The 15,990-nt window shown below is 35.0% G+C and overlaps 1 protein-coding gene across 1 annotated transcript in view; it reads left to right on the top strand.

Moving 5' to 3' along the window:
* LOC150095406 (TBC1 domain family member 30) overlaps positions 1 to 15,990 on the top strand; it is a 366,057-nt gene that overhangs the window by 125,231 nt on the left and 224,836 nt on the right. Inside the window, exon 4 of the mRNA XM_090410388.1 lies at positions 12,591 to 12,776. Coding sequence (XP_090266514.1) covers positions 12,591 to 12,776 — 186 coding nt within the window. The remainder of the gene's footprint in view (positions 1 to 12,590; positions 12,777 to 15,990) is intronic.

Here is a 15,990-nt window from a genome sequence, read left to right as displayed (position 1 = left end):
GGCATATCTCATTCTGATTGCCAAAAATTTATAATATTATTATAAGTACTTACAAGTGAATGCAGACTTTTTCTCCAGTGTGCCAGTTTTCCCCTCCTTTTGTACATCCTGGAGATCGCTTTGTAGGCTGGTGGTGGATGACTCACTATGTGTTGCGTCACAAACACCTTCAATAAGAGATTTCTTAATACCAAAATTAAACAAAGTCCCTTGTCTCTTTCATATTAAAATTTAAATCTGCAAGCCTATTACTTTTAAAAAATCATGGCACTATGGTTTCGAAACTTTCACCCTACAATACGAACTTGCAAAGAAAGTATTCAATATTACTAGATTTGAGAAACGGATACAGACTAGCTTGATCTTCAATTTTAGTGGAAAAATTTTCTTTATACTTCTTTGCTGATTGGTCACTAACATTTGCAACACTGATGTTATTTCGTTCAGTTTTGAGAACAGAGGATAAGCAGCCCAGTGTTGTAATTGGCTTGCAGGCAATTTTTATGATCGGTCATAAACAGCGGTATTCTCTTTCCCAATTGTTGAAAGATTTCGATGTGTGAAAATTAACGATACTTCATGAATATTTCCATATTTAAAAATATACCACTTGGTCACTGACATTTGCTACACAGATGTCATTTCCTTCAGTTTTGAGAACAGAGGATACACCGCCCATTCTTATAATCCACTTGCAGGCAATTTTTATGATCCATCATAAACAGTGGTATTCCCTTTCCCAAATGTTAAAGGTTTCGATGTGTGAAAATTAACGATTCACAGATATTATTAGGTGTTCTGGGGCTGAGCTTTTCGACATATTCACGAATATTATTCTCCTCAGAATATTTCCACTATAAAATATTTATTCATGAAAAATGCTTAGAAAACTAAAATGACAAATTCCAGGAGAACTTCTTGTGAAACACAGTTTGGGAAACCCTGCTCTACACAAATCACCTCAGCATACAGAACATCAACACCACTGCCTTCTGATCTCCAAGCCATCCTCCAATGGTGTTCAGATAACCTCATCAATATCAATGCTAGCAAAACCCAGTTCTCCTTATTTCTCACAAAAAAGAACCATATTCTCCCAGTAATATATTTGGCAATACTCAAATATCCAGACAAGAGGAGATTTCTCTTCTTAGAATTGCATAAACACATTACAACCATTACCTCCTCAGCTTCTGAAAAACTAGGATTTCTCTTTTGCCCAAGATGTTACTTCATCTCTGAACAGCTATTACGTCCACCCAGGTATGAATACTGATCTCATATTTCAGTGGAGCCCTAAGAGCTCTCCTTGAAATGATTGACTTATTACAGAAGAGGGCAATTAGATTGATTAATACCCCATCTCTTACGAATTCGCTTTTCCCACTTTCACACGTGCATTTGGTTTCTGTGGCATGTGTATTCTATAAATATTTCCATAGCAAATGTACATCTGAAATAGCATCAGTAATTTCCCCACTCAGTACTAAGTTCATTGGAACACATGCAGCTGCTACCCGACGCCCCTTCACAAGTACACCCTCAAACCCACAGAACAAGTTTCTTTTTCCTCTTCCTCCTTCATCCCTTCTACTGCTGTATTGTGGAACAGTCTTCCTTCTTATGTGTTTTCCCAAGGAATACAGTGATGTACAGGCTTTTAAATCAAATGTAAAGAAGTTTCTCCTTTCCCAACCCACTAACTCATACACAGTACTGAAGATTGACTAACCAACCTATCGTGTATGGGCTCAACATAAAAAAAAAATACAACTCAGAGGATCATTATTTTGCTGAAACAAACCTTTGCATGTAAAGATAAGGAAGTCATTTTGTTTCTTTACAAGGCCTTGATAAGATCCCACTTGGACTATTGTGCATAGGTTTGATCTCCTGGTTTTTATGATGATTTTGACACAGTGGAGAGTATGTTAAAAATGATATCAGGATTATGGAATACTGATTATGAAGACATTGAAAATTTATAAACTGCAGACACTAGCAAACAGGAGAAAGAGGTGTGTATGGAATGTAGATTATGAGATTAAGATTTACAAACATTTGGAAGATTTATACATAATATTAATAGGTGGAATTTTTCATTTTATAGCAGGTGGGGAATGGATGAGAGGGCGTCCTTGGAAGTTGAGAGTGATGATAATAATCCTCACTTACAGCCTCCAAAGGCTTGCTATTCCAGTCATGTACTGCTCTATGTAAGAAAAATCTAGCTATCATCCCTTTTCTTGACTGCATTGATTCTCAACTTTCATGGATGCTCTCTCATCCTCTTCTCACTCTCCATAAAATAAAAAAAAATTATCTGGTATCCTTTCAGAAATTTGTAGTTCATTGTCATATCACTTCTCTTTCTCCTGTCTGCAGTTCACAAATTCTCAGTCTCCTCACAATCTACATTCCATCTCCTCATTATCTACATTCCAATGTAGATAATGAGGAGATTGAGAACACTCTCCTTTGCTCACTGTCCACTGTATCTGCTTCACCTTGGAAACCAGGAGACCAGATCTGTGCACAGTAGTGTAGATGAGGTCATATCAAAGCCTTGTAAAGAGACAAAATGATTTCCTTATTCTTACATGTCAGTCATTTCAGCATTGCAATTATCCTTTGAGTTGTATTTACAGTTTTTGCTTTTTGACCCCCTGAACTTCAATTGCCTATCTACTAAACACCATGATCTGATCTCTAGCTCAAATTATACAGCCAGGTCAAATAGATGACCTGGTTGTATAATTCAGCTGAACATTCTTTTAGCATCCATGCTGAGATTCCATCAGTTCCTATTGCCATATTCAGTTTGTCTAATATCTAGTACCTCCTCCTCATACACCCGAGTTTCTTCTGCCAGTGTAGAGGTAGTATTAAGTTCAGTGTTGCATACATTAAGTTGATATCTTTTAGCATAATGGACACTCACTAGTTGAATGATCTCTTCTACATTTGTCACCCACATACCATCTGCATTCTTCCTCATTCATTTTTTTCTTTCTTTTACTTGCAACATAATGATGGAATTTTTTTGGGTTGTCTTTAGCTTGCAGAGCCAATCTCTTTTCATAAGTCATACTTAGCTTTCTGTACAATAGTGTTGTTACCTTTCTTGCTTGCACCTTATAATTTTCATAGCTGAGATCATCCTTATTTTATACGGTATTCCTTCCACATCATCTTTTTCTTAAGAATCTCCTTAATTTATTAACCTATTTATTAACCTCACTGAATGTCATTAATGATTGCCTGATTGATATGTTCAAGGACATCTGACTGATTTGTGCAAGTGATTGTTTTTAGTGAAACAGTTTGCATTGTTATGATGACTATCAAACTGATACAAAGTTCGATGCTTTCATATTGCAATGTTTAGCATAAACTTGTACTGGGAGTCAGCATTTGCAGAATTCCACATGTATGCTTTGAAGGAGACTCTGCCATCATGTTTGAGTGATTAGACTGAATACATTGTAACAAAGAGAGCAAGTTCATATGTAGTGTGATTATTACTCGCCTGCTCTGTCTATTCAAGCCATTCAGTTCTTCTCCCCCCCCCCATATTCTACATTGTTAGTAAAAATATAGCAGCCTGTAACTGGTGCAAACGAAATGAAAGAGGAGATAGTTTTTGGAGTTCTGCCACCAATTCAATCTGATCATTACTAATATCTAGTATGAGGTACCAAAAAAAGAAGGTATACTTGGAAAATGCTATGGGATATAGGAAGGTACCAAATAGATTATGTTATGACGAGAAATAGATTTAAAAATGCAGTAAAATCATGCAAAAATTACCTGGGAGCTAATGTTGACAGTGACCACAATTTGGTTTTATTGAAATGCAGTCTGAAATTTAAAAAGCTGTTTACAACCAAGGAAAGGGCCCAAATGGAACATAGATAACCTGAAAACAGAGGAAAACTATAAACAGCAAACTGTTGAAAGTATTAAAGCTGGAAAGAGCTTTTCGAAAAGAAAAACACAGAGAAAAAATGGACTCACTTGAAGGATACTATTATCAAGGCTGCCAATGACTGTATAGGATTAAGAAACAAGTAAATAAAAAAAGCCATGAATTACCCAGGACATTCTAGACCTAATAGATGAAAGAAGAAAACATAAAATCTCTGTAAATGAAGAAAGCAAAGACAAATGTAAACATATAAAAAATATGATAAATGGAAAGTGTAAAGAAGCAAAAGAACAATGGTATATAGAGAAATCTAAAGAAATAGAAGATATAACAAAGACCAGGAGAATCGATAAGGCTTATAACATTATAAAAGGAATAAGCCAGCAAAACAAAACAAGAAGCATAATTATCAAAAATAAACAGGGGAACATACTTACAGATAAGGAAGAAATTTTGGAAAGATGGAAGGAGTATTTAGAAGATCTATATAGTGAAAAAGACCTAGATGCCAAGGCTATAGAAGATGAAACAAGACTTGATGTGGAAGAAATTGGTCCAGCTATATTAAAAGATGAATTTGAATGGACACTAAATGAATTGTCGACTAACAAAGTGCCAGGCGTTCTTAACATCCCCTCAGAATTAATAAAATATTCAGGAAACATAACTAAGTCATACCTCTTCAAGATCGTAAAGGATTATGTATGAAACGGGGATCATTCCCAAAAACTTCACAATTTCTATCATACCCATTCCTAAAGTAAATAATGCAAACAAGTGTGAAAATCATCGAACACTAATCTTAATATCACATGCTTCAAAAATACTAAAAATTATACAAAAAAAGACTAACAAAGAAGACTGAAGAGTATATTGGCAATGATCAGTTTGGATTCAGGGAACAAGAGAAGCAGTCCTAGCTCTAAGAACAGTTATCAAAAGAAGATTTGAGAAAAATCAAAATACTCTGATAGTCTTTCTTGACTTGGAGAAAGCCTTCAATAGTATTGACTGGAACCAAATGTTTCACCTCCTAAAAACAATAAAGGTAGATTGGAGAGATAAAGGATCATATTTAATCTTTACAAGCACCAAGAAGCCCTAATAGAAACAGCCAGCAATAAACCAGAAACCGCAATAGCAAGAATATGTAGAGGTGTAAAAGGGTTGCTCTATTTCACCCATACTGTTTAATCTCTATATTGAATATGTAATAAATAAATTGAAAGAACTAATAGAAACAGGAATTAATATAAATGGAATTGAAATTAATTCCATTTCAATATGGCTGCTATGGTTTGCAGATGACATAGCAGTTATAACTGATAACAAAGATAAACCAAAATCCACCCTGACAAAGATGGAGGAAATTTTCACATAGTATAGCCTAAAAATTAATTATAAGAAACCAAACAATTAATTACAAGTAAAACAAATCCAATGAAAATACCTGGAAATAAATAAATAACTCAATACAACAGGTATCCTCCTTTAAATATCTTGAAAGTCTTATCATGGAAGATGGAAGAAACTAATCAGATATTAAAGCACAAATCTTGGCCAAAAAAGGCATTCTACAATAGAAGAAACGTTTTTACCAGTAAAGGACTTAGCATCCAGCTCAAAAAAAGGCTGATAAAAACACATATGGAGCATTGCATTATATGATTGTGAGGCCTGGATGCTAACAAAACAAGACATCAAAAAGATGGAGACATTTGAACATTGGTGCTGGAGAAAGATGATGAAAATTAGTTGGACAGAAAGAAAAAGTAATGAAGTTCTAAATATAGTTTATGAAGAGCAGTCACTAATGAATCACATCGATAAGAGAAGAAGAGGCTTAATTGGACACCATCTGGACTGATTACAGAAATAATGGAGGGGGCTGTAGAAGGAAAGAGGTCATGGGGCAGACCAAGAATTTCACATGTAAATAACATAATGATGCTAACCAGCTCTAAGAGTTATGAAGAGATAAAAAGGAGGTCACAAGACATGATGTTATGATGTGCTGCTATAACTAACCAATCTTTGGATTGATGCACCAGAGAAGAGAACTGGTAACTGGTGCATCAAAGCATGCTGACAACAAAAATTCACACTGACATTTCTTTTTTTTATATTATCATATATCAACAGCCAAAATTTTAACTGTGAGCAATTTCTTGACATTACTGGACTCTGTAATTGAGCAAAATCTGAGTTTCTACATGAACTCCAAAGGTTAGATAGTGCTAAAACAGCCTTAACCTACTCCCTTAAGGAAATAAAAGGTTAGCTGATAGCATCAAAATGTTTAAAGTTATCTTATGTTTATGCAAATCCACTAGTAAAAGATTGAAATTTTGTTTCATTTTTTTTAACTTCATACTGAAAACACTGCTACATGATCTATGCTATGGTCCCATATGTAGTACCAGAAGAGGCTAAACCCCTAAATATCCATTAAAGTTTAGATAATCCAGAAACTTTCTTCAGAGAACAAACATGATACTTTTTTTCAAGTAATTTCAAGTTTCCATAAAACATGATGGTGGTCGCATATTAGACAACAAAATTCATCTACCACTTAAGTGCAATATTTAGGATTTTATAAAGAACAGGTATTACTTCTGTTCAGCCTATTTTTTGTGAAAGAACATCTAATAGAAATTATTGATTATAATCAAGCAACAACTATCCCAGATGCTAAAGGACTTTTAGAAAAAAAATTAGTTGAGTCTAATTATGTGAGATAGCTGTTGCTTGGTTCATCATCATCAATGATTTCTTTTAATCCTAAATCATAATTGTAATCTTAATGTACTTTAAACTAGAAAGAGAATACTTCATTAAAATGGCATCAATGTAAACCATGTGACTCACATTCTTTGGCATACTTATGTTAGTTGAAACACCTAGGACCTTTAGACAGTTTTTTTTTTCCCTTCCCTTCTTATGAGACTACCTTAATGTCTTACAAAATACACCATTGCATATGAATTTTCCATTGTTGGAAACAGGTCTGCAAGTCATCAGGTGTTATCCGCTTCAGTAGCGCTGCCGTTTTCTCCTGTACTTCATCCACTGACTGAAAATGAGTTCCCTTCAATGCAGATTTCAACTTTGAAAAAAGGTAAAAGTCACATGGAGCTAAGTCTGGTGAGTAAGGTGAATGCTCCAGCCCACAGTGCACCGCTGTCCTGATGGAGAATCCAAGCATTGTTCTTCCACAGATCAGGTCTCTTCTTCCTCACTCGTTCTCTCAGCTCGGCCAGAACCTCAAGGTAATAATGTTGGTTAACTGTCTGACTCTCTGTACCCATTCAACCATTACCATGCCATTGATATAAAAAAAAAAAAAAAAAAAAAAAAAAAAAAAAAAAAAAACCCGATCAGCATTGCCTTCAGTTTTGACTTGCCGTTTCTTGCTTTTTTCATTCTTGGTGACGGAGTTTTCCAGTGCATCGATTATCTCTTTGTTTCTAGATTGTACTGGAAAATCCATGTCTCCTCACATGTGATAATCAAGGAATTTGAGATTAATACTCTGCTTGAGTTTAACATTAGACATTATTTCGGCAAAGTAACTTCACACGTGTTTCTTTTATAACTGCCTACAGACTAACTACGAGCGACAGCGAACAATGCTTATCTCAACTGCTTCTAGAACCCTGAAGGTCATTCATGGTACAAGTGCATCCTACTGCTATGAGTACACGATTCACAGCACACCTTGTCTCGTTATTTAATAGCCACACCTCATATATAGGACTGATATTTAAATAAAAAATAATAATAAATGGAGAATTTTCAGAATATTGATATAAATCTTTTCATTACTAATTTTGACAAACTTTTACCATTAATGTTGTGCATAGATCACATTGCTTCTCCAGGGTCAAACCACCACCTAAAATTTAAAACATTTTTCAGCTCTTTTTCCCTTAGCCCACATGTTTGTGAAATGAGTTATGCTGGTCACAATCCCTACCAGCAACACAGAAAGAACAATCCTTATCAGGCAAGAAGAGCACAAGAGACATATCACATACACCATGGCAGATCTGGCATTTCTGACCACTCCATTGAACCCTGCCATAGAAGTGATTAGTAGGTTATCCAACTTCTACACTGGACAACTGTAACCTAAACAGATTACTTCTGGATCTTGTATATCTCATCTGTCAGCATTTGTTCTGAACTGCTGCTATCACTTTCTATAGCAACAAGATTCAAGCTTCCAAAATAACAATATAAATAATTCTCTACTTAAAAATGGTTATCAGGATTCTCACCACCACCAGGATAAATTACTTTTAAATGACTAGTGGCCTTCACAAGTTTTCACCTAGCAAATAAAGGTTACCTCTCATAATGATTCAATGATAATACCATTTTTTTTCTTCTATCAAATCATTTTCTATCTACAGTGTAATAGCAGAAAATTCAGGACTATATATACAGTCATACCCTGGAGTTATGTTATGTTACCTTTGGTTCCAGAGGGGTGCCGTAAGTCGAAGCATTGTTGAAGTTTGAGGACAGTATGGTTATGACTGAAATAAAAACCCTAATGGTATGAAAACTGGTTTATTGAATGAGTTCGCATGCTGCATTGCCATCTGTTGTTGGTCGGGGCATAACATTGTGTCATGTGTATGTATCTTACATATTTGATGAGATTGGGTTAATGGTGGAGATTGATTTTCAGTAGATGTTGATGGTGCTGGTGTTTTTATGGAAGTACTTGTCTAAGGTTGTATGTGAACTAAATTATCTTTTCTTTGCTCTGTCGATTTCTGTATGATAGGCATAATCCCTTACAATGTTAGCATTTACTTTCAGAATCTGGATCATGCTTTTCCAAAAGAGCCATGCCAGCTTCAAAATGAGAGAAATAAGAATTCCAAAGAATTTTTGAAGTTAGGCCTTTAGGCTCAATGATGGATACTTCCTCAGACATATCTTCTTCTTGTCTCTGCTCTTCAAGTGCCAGAAGATCTTCAATGCTGAGAGGCTGAGAATGGAACTCCATAAGTTCAGCTACATTGTGGCCACACTTCTAGCTCTAACTGCCTTGCCATCTCTATAGTATTATTAATTACTTCAGATTCAGGATTTTCTAAGTTTTTGAAATCATCTAGCAACTGTGGACATAATTTTTTTTCAGTCCCCTTTTGGTGTACAGATCTTACATCATTCCATGCATCTTGTATAGCCTTGATGCATCTCAGATTGTAAAGCCCTTCCAGAATTTCCTGATGACTTTTTGCCCAGTGCCTTTTTTGATGTCTGTTGCTGTAATACACTTGCTGAAGGTTCTTCTTAAGTAGTATGGGTGGTAGGAATATCACTTAAACTTTAGGGTGCAGATCATCTAATATTTGAGGGTTACAGGGAGCATTGTCTACTAGGAGTAAAATTTTGAAAGGGATGTTCTTCTCCTTACAATAACCTTTCACCTCTTATACAAAGCATCATGGTGCTAAAGAGCCATAACTCTGAAGCAAGCAACACATCTTCAGGATAAGTGGTAATACAAAAATATCCGTAAGTTGGAGTATATTTTTTTTTCCCATTGTGTCATTGAAAATAATATAGGACTTTAGGCAACTTCAAGGCCATTCTACACTCTAGTAAGAATTGCACTAGTAGAATTGAACATTGTAATTTAAAAAAAAAAAAAAGACATCTAACTTTCTATTATTTTTTTAACAGACCAGTTTTTTTTTTCTCATCCTGTTACCTGTTAAAAATTCATCACTAGATAATGTTACCTGTTGGTAAATAAGGTGAGAACTCAAGTTACTTAGTTTTAGAAATAGAATTAGGTATACTTCAAGCCTAATTCTGCATCTGCTAGCAATTGTATTTAAATTACTAAACATTTTCCCATTCAGAATGACTTTAATTTGATTGTGTACTTTTTAACAGGCCAGTAATGATCTTTTCTTATTGTTTAATATATATCCTAGATCCACTATTTCAATGATTAATTAACAAAGAATTCCTATCAGTTTACTGATCATCACATTATAAGTTTCTGGCTTTCTCTATATTGTGCATATACTCCCAGGAATGGCCTTGTCATGTATTTTAGCCTATAGTGCATTGCTATTAGTAGTAGTAGTACTGTGGGTGGACTAAGTTTAGATAATTGGAAAACTTTCTAGATACCAAACATGGAATTTTTTTCCAAAGAAGCAGTTGCAAAGTGGATAAATAATGAGATTAAGTACAAACTGCAGACGAAGTTATTGTGCAGGAGGTATATAAACAGAAAAACAGTCTGCAGTTGCCTGGAGAATATGAAGCACAAGCAAGAAAAGTGATTTTTGGAAGAATGAACTTGATTGCTGGAGATGGTATTAGAATGATAGCAGAAGATATGGCAGAAATAGTCTATAAATATTTTGTTGATGTGCTTTATGTTGGATGAATTGGAATAGTATTAACAATGACAGTGGAAGAACATAGGAAACTGAAAGTCGATGAATATGAAGTATTGGAAATTTTAATTAACTACATGTTAATATGGTTATGGGACTGGATGAGATGTTGCCACTTGAAGTACAATATTTGAAAGAACAAATAGCGTACTTTACTTGAGTTCAGTGAGAGTGTAATAGGGGAAGGGAAAATAGCATCACTGCATAAAGGAGAATTCAGAATATTGGTATTAAGCTATCAGTTTTTGTGTGTGTGTGTGTGTGTGTGTGTGTGTGTGTGTGTGTGTGTGTGTGTGTGTGTGTGTGTGTGTGTGTTAAGGAGGTAGAGTGCTTAAGGTGTTGGAGAAAGATTAGTTATGGGTGGTGTAGCAGATTGGATTGATGAAAATAGAATTCTTTACATAGACCAGTGTGGGTTTGTTAAAAGATGGGCTTGTTTTAATAATTTGGTCATATTGTATAATAAGGTGACAGCTGTATAGATGAAGGCAATGCGTTATGCACCAATTGTTTTGGTTTATGCAAAGGCATTTGATACTTAATACCATCTGATAAATGGAATTAAAATGGAAGGTGATTGGATAGTAGATCAAAGCTGTGAGAATAGTTAACCGATAGAAGGTTCTTTTTATTGTTGAGCATAGATTGAGCAGTGTCTGAAAAGAGGAAGGTAAAAAGTTGTGTAATACATTGTTGTATTCTAGAGTTATTGTTTTAATTATATGTTGAAAATATAGTCCAAAGTAAGGAAAGATATTATACAAATCTGGAAGAAGATTTGATGGTTTCAGAAAGATTTGAATTGGCTGTTATTGTGGCAGATGGGAGATATCAGTTTATTGTTTGCAAGTGTAAAGTTTAGCATTTTGAAAATAGAAATAGATACTATATTACCAGAACCACCCTATAGTAGATAGAGGGGGCAAAGAATATGGAGGTAGTGAACAAAGGGCTAAGTTTATGAGATACATTGCAACAGTTATGAAAATGCCTAGAAGTATCCTGTCATACTGAAAAGGAATGCTGACAACTTAAGATAAAAATATATAGGTGTGTCACCGTATAGGATGTTGATCAGACTGTGTCTACACTACTGTGTGTAGATCTGGTCTCTTGTATGTCTATCCGGGGATGAATAACTAAGGTTGTATTAGGACTGCAGGATGTTGAATATGGGGATAGTTTTGATGAATGCAGTTTTCAGAGGTTAGAGGTGAGCAACAGAAGTGATGTGATTTAGATGTGCAAGTCAGTTGAGAGGAGCTTATCTGTAAATGTGAGGGGGGGGTGAGATGTTGTATAAGATAATAAAGAACTAGTGGATGAATACAAGGTCATGCCTGGAAATTAAATGTTGTTGCAAGCAAAGGAATGGAAGGAATTTTTGCATGGAGAATGTGTTGTAGAGTGTGTATGAATGCGTTACATTGAACATGTTCAAGGTAGGATAGTTTTATGGCATGCAGAACATTCTCTAAAACTACCCCCAAATGCTAACTACTTGGCAGCCAGATGAGCAAGGACTTACTGCAATGAGTCTAGTGGCTTAAAATCTGAAAATGTTACATTCTTCTTGATACTTTTCCAGTTTTTAAGAATTAAGTAATACTTTCCTGGTCATAGAGTGAAAATGTCAGGTCTTCATTTTATGGACACTTGCTTCTCACCTTTTTTCTGACACTGCTTATGATGAGTATAGGAATGTTTTCATCAAGAAATGCCCGTACTTGAAGAAGCATTACCAGGGAAACCAGAATTTGCATACTGGCTATCTCCTGCTGGATATTGGTAAGTTATGTTTCAGAGGCAAAATACAAGTGGACATGATAAGAAAAATTTTCAGTTAGTTCAGTAAATTGATATTATTATGATACAGTTATGAAGTCTTTAAATTAGTCCAAATATTATTTTTGATTTATTCAGCATTAAGATCATTTGCAATCTCTGGTTGAAAAATCTACCAAATGTACTTGTTTTTGTATATTTGTTTTGATCTTTTTGCCATTCAGTGTAATTTCTTAATCTTACTAAACTGTTAAGTTTTGTCTAATGGTTTACAACCTGATGGACTTGCATGTAAATTTCGGTTTAACAAAAGAAGTTAATAGCAATGATTTGAATAATCCTTATAAGATTGTACCTGTTTACTGTTATTACTGAAATTTTCATATATTTTCATAAATTGATTCAGAAAAAAATGAAATTTACAATATGTAATTTTCTTTAAGGATCTTCACAGAACAGGATGCAGCATGTTTAGTGGTGATAATGCAGAGAAAAACCAAGCACTCTTAAAGCAAGTGCTGCTTGCATATGCTCGGTGGAACAAAAATGTTGGCTATTGTCAAGGTTTCAATATGCTTGCAGCTATAATTCTAGAAGTAATGGAATGGAAACAAGATGGTGCCCTCAAGGTAAGATTTATTGTAGTTATTGATAGTTGATAATGGTGGATGTGTTTTACTTTTTGTGTAATGTACTTTTCTGTATTGCTTACATATTTTAATTAAGTTATATGAAATATGTATATTTAGTCAAATCACATAAAATCTCCAACCTATTTAACCAAGTGATGATGGATATGCATTTGCACTGAGAATTCACAACACATAGTTTGCCTGACTGTCATTGCATGAACTAGTAAAAATGAGTTATTGACAGAAATCAGCATAAGATGGTTTACAGAAGCTCAGGCTAGAAATTAAGCAGTTCTTATGTCCAGTAACCATTGTGGATCTCAGCAGGACACCTCAACAAGCCAGACCTAAAATTTCTGGATTGAAGCTTATAAAAGAAATACCACATGAAAAATATGGAAGTGCTATTTTCACTTGGCAGGAGCTCCAGGTTACAGGATGCCTAACTACAAACCAAAATAGCATAGAAATCCTTGGAATAGTTCTGGGTAACATCAGTATTTTCTCAGTATATAAACTGCCTAGTATAACCTTTGCTTTTGAAATGTCCCAGTATTTGACACAAAGGAAATCTGCTATTATTATAAGCAACTTTAATAGTCATTGCATGCAGTGGGATTATAGTGAAACAAATCAGGATGGTTGAACAGTGGGCTAAAAGTAATGAAATGAGTCTTATACATGATCCTAAACAGCCATCATCATTTAACAGTGGAAGATGGAAAAGAGGATATAACCCAGCCCTTGGATTGGTTAGTAATAGAATAGCTAATCTGTGCACTAAACAGGTACTTGCACCAACCCCAAGTTCACAACATAGGCCAACAATGCTGGAAGTTTTCCCACCAGTCCAACCTAAGGAAATCTCACTTAGAGACACTTTAATTTTAAAAAAGCTAACTGGAAACAGTTCTCAAGAGAATTAGACATAAACTTGTCCAACATTTCACCCAGACCAGATAATTATGGAAAGTTCATCAAAGCTATTAGACAGTCTGCTACCAGGCACATCCCAAGAGGTTGTAGAACATGTTACATTCCAGGTTTTACAGAACACAACATGGAAATATTTGAAAGATATTGTGACCTATATGATAAAGATCCATTTTCATCAGAAACAATTGATGCAGGTGAGGAACTTATAGCAGCACTGTCTGAAAAGAGAAGTCGACTGTGGGCAGAAAAATTAAAAGCAATTTGTAATTCAGCTATCTCTGAATGGTAAACTGAGTACTGAAGGAACCTAAAGATTACATTAAAAAAGTTAGGGATTCAGAAAATGATCTCTTCAAAGCATAATTTACTAAAGAGAACTTAGAAAATGCCCTAAAAGCCTTAAAACCAGCAAAAGCTGCCAGTATAGATGATATCAAAAATGAGATATTAAAGAATCTGGGAGAAAATGCAACAGAGTGGTTGTTAGAATTTTTCAACTTTTGTTGGAAATTTACTAAAATACCCAGCATTTCGAAGCAAACGAAAGTAATACCTATCCTGAAACTGGGTAAACCTGCTGAGGATCCAAAGAGCTACAGGCCCATAGCTCTCCTATGCACAATGCTGAAGCTATATGAGAGGTTAATCTTGAACAGACTAAGTCTAGAAGTAGTGCTGATAAAAGAATAGGCAGGATTTAGACCAGGAAGGTCATGCACTAGACAAGTATTAATCATCAAATTCCTGACATACCCTCAAGAGGGTGTACAGGATATGATACTACTACATGAAAAATTTACATCATTACTAACTTCCTGGGGGTGCTTAAGGGTCAAAGCTGTATAACTGAGAGGAAACCTCCACGTAGCCTTTAAAGGAATGCGGAGAACCGACCAGGACTTCTGACCTAGTGTCCAATCCTCACCTTCTCGTGGTGCACCCTGTTGGGTATCTATTTGGAAACTGAACGAACGAGGATGGGCTGGCAATTTGGGATTTAGCCGAACAAATTGTATTCTTATTGGCTTAAACCAATATACAAAATGATCTGTATTTAAGTTTTGTCGATCTGGAAAAGGCTTATGAGAAGGTGCCAAGAGAGAAGCTATTCAATATGCTACGGTTATATGGTGTCGATGGAAAATTATATCAAGCAATACTTAGTCTTTATTTGAGTTGTAAGTCAGCAGTTAGAATTGAAGGAAGTACAGGAGGATGGTTTAATGTTAAATCTGGTGTGAGACAAGGATGTCCATTATCCCCTCTGTTATTCATTATCTATATGGATCACATTATGAAAGAAAGAAAGTGATATTAAACATGATATCAGAATTGGAGATGTTAATGTCAGCTCTTTGCTTTATGCGGACGATGTTATATTTCTAAATAAATCCACTACAAGTTTGCAAGATTCCCTGACTAAATTGAATAACTGTTGTAATAGATATAGTATGAAGGTCAGCAATTAAAAGACAAAGACAATGTAAATAGTTAGAATCTTTGAAAATGTCAACTGCATTGTGAACGGAGAACCTGTGGAACAAGTAAAACATTTCAGCTACTTAGGCACAATTTTTAGTGAAGATGGTAAATTAAATATGGAAATAGACAACAAAATCAGCAAAGCTGGTATGGTAGGAAGTCAACTGAATAAATTTATATGGAATAAATGAGAAATTAGTCAAAATACTAAATTAGCGGTATACAGTGTTCAAACCAGTTTTAACTTATGGATCTGAGAACTGGGCCAGAAGTAAAACTTGACCAAAGACTAGAGACCGCAGATATGAGAGTCCTGAGAAAGATTAGAGGCGTGAACAGATGGCTTCAATGCCAATATCTTATTAAAAATGAGGATATTAGGAAAGAACTTGACATTGTCAGCATCCAGGAATGCATTAGCAGAGCTAATCTCAGGTGGTATGTCACTTAAACAGAATGGGCGAGGAAAGATTAGCAAAACAAGTGTTCTCTGCCAGGTTGGCAGGAAAACAACCCAGAGGAAGACCAAGATATAGGTGGATTTATATGGTACAATATGCCTTAGACGATAGAAATATAAAATCTGATAATGATAATATTGGAGTCTTGACAAGTAACAGACTGATTTGGAGGAAAATTGTAGATAGGAAGTTAGTAATGATGTAAATTTTTCATGTAGTACTATCATATCCTGTACACCCCTTGAGGGTACATGTCAGGAATTTGATGATGAATGATGATGAATGACCCTTCCTTATTTCTTCATATACATTAATGACTAGCATCTACCCAA

This window comes from Typopeltis vanoorti, chromosome 20 (assembly GCF_054136105.1).
Source record: "Typopeltis vanoorti isolate ZY-2024b chromosome 20, IOZ_Tvanoo_1.0, whole genome shotgun sequence".
Lineage (NCBI taxonomy): Eukaryota > Metazoa > Arthropoda > Arachnida > Uropygi > Thelyphonidae > Typopeltis > Typopeltis vanoorti.
The sequence above is the reverse complement of the archived record's forward strand: the minus strand, read 5'-3'. Positions and strand labels throughout refer to the sequence as shown.